The following is a 6,000-nucleotide window of genomic DNA, read 5'->3' as shown; positions in this document are numbered from 1 at the left end:
CTCCAGCACCTGCAGGAGAATCACATGGCACCAGCAGCAACAGGCTTGGTTTGATCTCGCTGTGAACATGGATTTGGCAAATAAAGACTTGGAAAGGTGGGAACTGGAGCAAAAAGCTGCCTGTTCCCTACATCTTGCCACCTGCCATGACACTGAGCAGCAGCTATGGAATGAATGCAGACCTCTTTACAGGGGGAATAGAGGCTTCTAAGAGCTTCTCACCGAATAGCTGCAAGGGGAAAACATTTCTCTTGCTCATGAAAGCCCCTTCCTCTAGTGTAAAAGAGGAATTCCAACCCACACCACCAAAGTGGGGTGAAGCAGGCTGCTGGGGAGCCAAGGCTTTGCTCATTACTGCAGCAAGGATGTACGGCACATTCTCATCACTGCATGGGACCTTTCTGCCAGGGAAAGCCAGGCTGTAGCTCCCTTCAGCCCAAGGAAGGCAGCAGAGAACACAGCTTGGAATGCTTGTTCCATCATGCAGACAGTGATTTATAAAGCACTCATTTCACATCCAAGCTAAGCAGAGTCATGGGAAGCAACACAGTCAGAGAGGGGCTGTTTTGACCAACATGGATGGGAGCTCCCAAGGCCATGCACCTCTGAGCAGCTTGGCCAGCATCACATGCACATCAATTATGAATACATAGAGGAGAGACAATCCTTTTCATTGATCATGGAATGGTTTGGGTTGGAAGGGACCTTATAGCTCATCCAGTTCCAATCCCCTGCCACAGGCAAGGACACCTTCCACTAGAGCAGGCTGCTCCAAGCCCCTGTGTCCAACCTGGCCTTGAACACTGCCAGGGATTGAGCAGCCACAGCTTCTCTGGACAACCTGAATACTTCAACGTGAAGTGCAAAGCACAGGCAGGCTCAGACACGCGCAGATAAGCACAGAGGCTGACCATGTCATACCCATAACAGTTCCAGCTGTCCCCCAGCTGACAAGGAAGCTTGTAATGGACATACTGGGAAAGCACAAACATGCACCAGTCAACCCTAGGAAAGGCCACGGGTGGATGATGAAGAGACCAAACCTGAAAAGCCGTAAGCAGAGTTCTTAGAGTGGGATGGGTGTTGGCATGAACTCACAGGTTTCCGAGGCTGAGAAGCAATCTTCACCACCTCATGTGAGACTGTAGCATGTCAAGCCTTCATTTTAGTGGTAGGACCCATTCCCACCCATCTCCCCTTTCTATGCAACCAAAAAGTGAATCCAAGGTGGAGTTACCTGCAGGACTGCAGCCACCATGAACACTGATGGTTCTGCCCATGGTTTGATGGCTGTAACAGAACCACCACCATTCTCCTGGGATCTGCCTTAGTAAAGCAGGCAGAATCAAGCACAGGATATGACAGGCAAGAGGCAGACTTCCCCACACATTAACACAGGCAGTGAGAACTCAGGATAAGAGGACAGACCACAGATGCTATCACACGCGCACCTACGCAGAACAGCAGAGAGGACTTGGGCCATTTTAGCTTCTCCAGCCTCCCATGAAGACAGATTCATCCAACTGGCACAGCACAGTCCTCAAAAGGCAGAATCTTTACAGCTGGTTTGCTAAGAGATGGGTTTTTGAGGTGATGGAGTGGGAAGGAGGGAAGAACACAGCTCCTTCCTACAGCCAGGGGAGAGAAAGTCATTTCCTTTACAGATTCAGTTTATAAACAGTTTTACTTCTAAAGCAGAGTTAAACCCCGGATTAGAACAAAAAAAGAAGTAATCTCAACACACATTTTGTCTTATCCCGCTGCTTTTCCTGCTTGGAATTCAAGTCCTTTCCATCCAAAGCTCAGGTCAGCTCTCAGTGTGCTGCTGGAGCAGGCTTTTAGGAATGCTCTGCACGCCCCACTATGGCAAAGTTGAAGCCAAGAGCTTCCTCAGCACTACACCCAGCCCAAACAGTGCTTTTACCTTCTAGGAGATCCACCACCCAAGTGAGTTACAGTACCTGGAGAACACAGCATGGCTGAGGTGGAAGACACCTGTAAAAACAGAGCTGGGCTGCTCCAAAGGCAACCTAAAGCCACAGCAGATGTTCTTTTCATCTCCATGCTCATTACTCACTGCTGACAGATGCTGCTCTAGATAGGGAAAGAACAGTTAACACTAATTGCTCAGGATCTCATTGCACAGGAGAAGGCAACAGCCACTCAGGCTGGCAGCTCCTCAGGCATGAGAGCACCAAGATACACCTTCCTGCGGGAGACATGGGATAAGGAAGCCCATTGCTGAGCTGCACCAGGTCCAGTGCCCCAAGAACCTGTCTCTGGAAGGTGAAAAGGCACAAATCATCTTGCAGCAGTTCAAGAAATGCACAGGACTACAAAACTGCATCAGATCTGCTGCATTTTCACTTGCACCCCAGCACTTGCTCATCACTGTGAGGACACCAGCTACATTAGCACAGGATTGGCCCTGTGGCATCAAAGCAGTCAGCCATAAAACCTGGAAAGAAAATGCTAAGGGATCAGTGGGATGAGCCACATTTCTATCCCACTGCTCAGGTATCCAACCAGGCCCCCAAGGAAAGAATCTTTTCATCTTAGTTTTGATACGGAAAGCTGTGGAATGCCTGGCAGCACTTCTACTCAGTAAGGGAAGGAGTCAGCCCCTTGTTGGAAACACAGAATCACTGCAGCTTAACTCTGGACAGCACTGCTTGAACCCGTGCCAAAATGCCTCAGTTCTGGGACTAACTCATACCAAATGAATCATCTCTTCACAAAGAATTCCAGCTTGGAGTTTCAGAGACTTGCAAAAACAATAATTACATTTGTCTCTCATACCCAACAAACATTTTCATGTCATGCCCATGCAATGGAAGAAGCTCGGAGTACAACTGGTAGCGATTAGTTTGGCGGGGGTTTTATACTGTTTCAATTGAGATCAACATTTATTCCTTTCTCTCAATGAACATTCTGCTTTCCTCCTTTGATGGTGATGTCCAGTAAGAGGCTTTCAGAACACTATCCAAGCTTGGGGTTTCTTAGCATGTGCACTCTTCTAATGAAACTAAGAAAACCCCACGCATGACACAGCAAGAAATTCACTTGTGAGAGCCAGGAAGAGACAGGTTTAATTTCTTTTGATTCAGCAAAACAACAAGAATCCTGGATAATAAATCACAGCCTTGATGAAGAGCAAGTCCAGCGCTGATCTCAAGTCAGCCCCTGTAATCCCAGATCACTTTGCTATCACACATAAACCAGCCAACATCCAAAGCACCCCAAATTCATCAGGGAAGAACAAAGCAGAATAAAGTGATTCCCCTTCTAAGGGCTTATTCTCCTAAACTGGAAGATGATTTAACCAGTGTTTTCTTCGTGCTACACAACTGATGGAGAGCAGGCACGCACTGAACTCGGCTGCTTCACTCAAGTGCTGTGGTCCATTGCTGTTAGGGGTCTGAAGGGAGCTGACTTCACTTGAGCCAAATCCACTTGTCACCAACATCAGCATTGTAGCCTTGCCTGAAGTTGCGACCAGGAAGCTAGAAAAAGCAGAAAGGGCAGTCAGAAACATGGCTCTTTTGTTCTTTATGGAAACCTTTACATTTGTTTTCACCACACAATGACTGAAACTTCATTCTTTGAAAGAACCGAGCTATGCAGTTGCAGGGGGGACCCACAAAAACCACTATGCCATAACGGCTATTTAAACTAGGCTCATAATCTCAACAGCACAACAGCACCTGGATTCATCCAGCTCTTCTCCCCTACACACCCCTGTCCCCAGTTTTAGGAAGAGATGACACGTCTAACCACAGCATATAGCAATCACTCACTAGAATCTCATGCCAAAATAGGAATACATTATTAAATACATGAAGTATTTCAGGCATGAAATACTGAGCTAATGACAACATTAAATTAAACCATTCAAATGAAATCACATCTTTAGACTTCAAGAGCTGAACTTAACTTCATTAAAGCAAAAGCATCATCTACCCGTCTCCAAAAACAAAGCCAGAAACCACTACTCAACCACTACCCAAAATTCAGCAGCATGGACATGCCTTTAGCCACAGTTCCCAAACCAGGGCTTGAAGAAGCACAGTAATATCACACCAAGTTATCCCTCTGGAGGGCTGATTTGCACCTCACTGTGGCTGGGGAACACAGCAGGAAGCCCTTCCTTCTGGCAGCATCTCAGCAGCTTGGGCTGGTTGTATAGGTTACAAGAGTTGGCATGTAAGGAGCAGTTCCGAGCCTACTGCATGGACTGGAGTGCTCGGAGAGGGGACATCAGCTGTACTAGAGCACTGGAAGGGGGACATTAGATGTTCCAGGGAAGCTGGAGAGTTTGCACTCTCATCATGGAGGCAAAGCAAGTTATCATTGAGATGAGAATAAATGGAGGTAAATCACAGCAGCAGTACCTTTGCCTGGCAGCCAAGAAGGACAAGGGCATCCTGGTCTGTATCAGCACCAGTGTGGCAGCAGGGCCAGGGCCCTGCACGGGGCACTGGTGAGGCTGCACCTGTAATCCTGTGTTCATTCCTGGGCCCCTCACTACAAGAGGGACATTGAGGTGCTGGAGCAGGGCCAGAGAAGGACAACGGAGCTGGTGCAGGGCCTGGAGCACAAGTGTGATGGGGAACGGCTGAGGGACCTGGGGGGGTCAGTCTGGAGAAGAGAAGGCTCGGGGGGGACTTTATCACTCCCTACAACTGCCTGACAGGAGGTTGGAGCCAGGAGGGGCTGGGCTCTGCTCCCAAGGAACAAGGGATGGGACAAGAGGAAACGGCCTCAAGCTGCACCAGGGGAGGTTTAGATGGAGCTGAGGAACAATTCCTTCCCCACAGGGTGCTCAGGCATTGGAAGAGGCTGCCCAGGGCAGTGCTGGAGTCACCGTCCCTGCAAGTGCTCACACACCATGGAGACGAGGCCTCAGTGCCATGGGTTAGTGGTGGCCTTGGCAGTGCTTGGATTCAATGATCTTAAAGGTTTTTTCCACCCTCAAGGATTCTGTGATTCTAAGCAGTCTTAGCACTTGAGCCAAAAGCTGATGGCAGAGGAGCAGCAAGCAGGTTTTTTTTAAGGTCCCTTCTAACCCAAACCACTCTATTATTTGGGAGTTCAAGGAGTTGCGTCTAGACCTAGAAATAAGTCTGTTACCTCCAAGCCTGTGAAAGGACCTGAGACACTGAAGAGCTATAGTCCATCAGGCCAACCAAACAGATGTCCCATAGCCATACCCTTACACCACGGTCAGGAGGAAGAGGATACACACAACAATGTGGATGGTGCATTGGCACAGGAAGCCCAGCCTGGCCCTCTCAGCCTGCTGCCACATGCAGACACAGTGCAAAAGCATTCGGGGAGTGTTCCCGACACAAAAACCTGTCGCCAAGCTGTTCTACCTCCAGCTTTAAGGATGCAGGCAAAGAGGCTGCTGAAGTAGCAGCCATTTTAAGAGGTTACAGACCCAGCACACCCAGAACTACAAGAGAAAGCCTGCCAGGATGGTTGAAATAGCAAGCTCCCTTTACACAGTGTATGGGCTCTCTCTGCAGGCAATGGAAGAGCTCCTCCAGGCAAGGCAGGCTGTGTTGGGTCAGCAGAAACACACTCCTGTGACAGAAGACTCCCCACAAGCATGCCAACAATGCTGTCATCAAAACCATCTCCTAACAAGTTGCTTTGCAAAAGCAACACACATTTGCAGTGCAGTTTCAGCCTGAATACACAGAAACCAGGCTCTGTACCCACTACATAACTGAGCCATGGGAATCAAACCAGCCAGCAACATGCAGTGCATGAAGGAGCTGCTCTGGCAATTGTTCTGAACTGAGGGATCCTATGGAGGCTCAAGTGTTAAAGCAATCCCCTTCAGACAGTACTGACCATGACCTGAACGTCAGAGCTGCATAGGTCCTAGCTCCAAAAGCAGAATCTATGTCCAGAGCCTCTTCTCCTTCCTGTCTCCAGGAATGATAAAACAGCGTTCATCGTCAAGATACAAAAATGGAATCAAGAAGAAACCCA

General features: G+C 48.6%; 1 protein-coding gene across 1 annotated transcript in view; it reads right to left on the bottom strand.

Annotated features, from left to right (window-relative positions):
- Positions 1 to 3,058: 3,058 nt before the first annotated feature.
- Positions 3,059 to 6,000, bottom strand: part of NDUFA10 (NADH:ubiquinone oxidoreductase subunit A10) — a 34,301-nt gene continuing 31,359 nt past the window's right edge. Inside the window, exon 10 of the mRNA XM_061460113.1 lies at positions 3,059 to 3,503. Within this exon, the coding sequence (XP_061316097.1) occupies positions 3,435 to 3,503 (69 nt within the window). The 3' untranslated portion in view covers positions 3,059 to 3,434. The remainder of the gene's footprint in view (positions 3,504 to 6,000) is intronic.

Source organism: Pezoporus flaviventris, unplaced genomic scaffold (assembly GCF_033815535.1).
Source record: "Pezoporus flaviventris isolate CSIRO_AGI_PZ_B2104156 unplaced genomic scaffold, CSIRO_AGI_Pfla_v1 ptg000001l, whole genome shotgun sequence".
Lineage (NCBI taxonomy): Eukaryota > Metazoa > Chordata > Aves > Psittaciformes > Psittacidae > Pezoporus > Pezoporus flaviventris.
The sequence above is the reverse complement of the archived record's forward strand: the minus strand, read 5'-3'. Positions and strand labels throughout refer to the sequence as shown.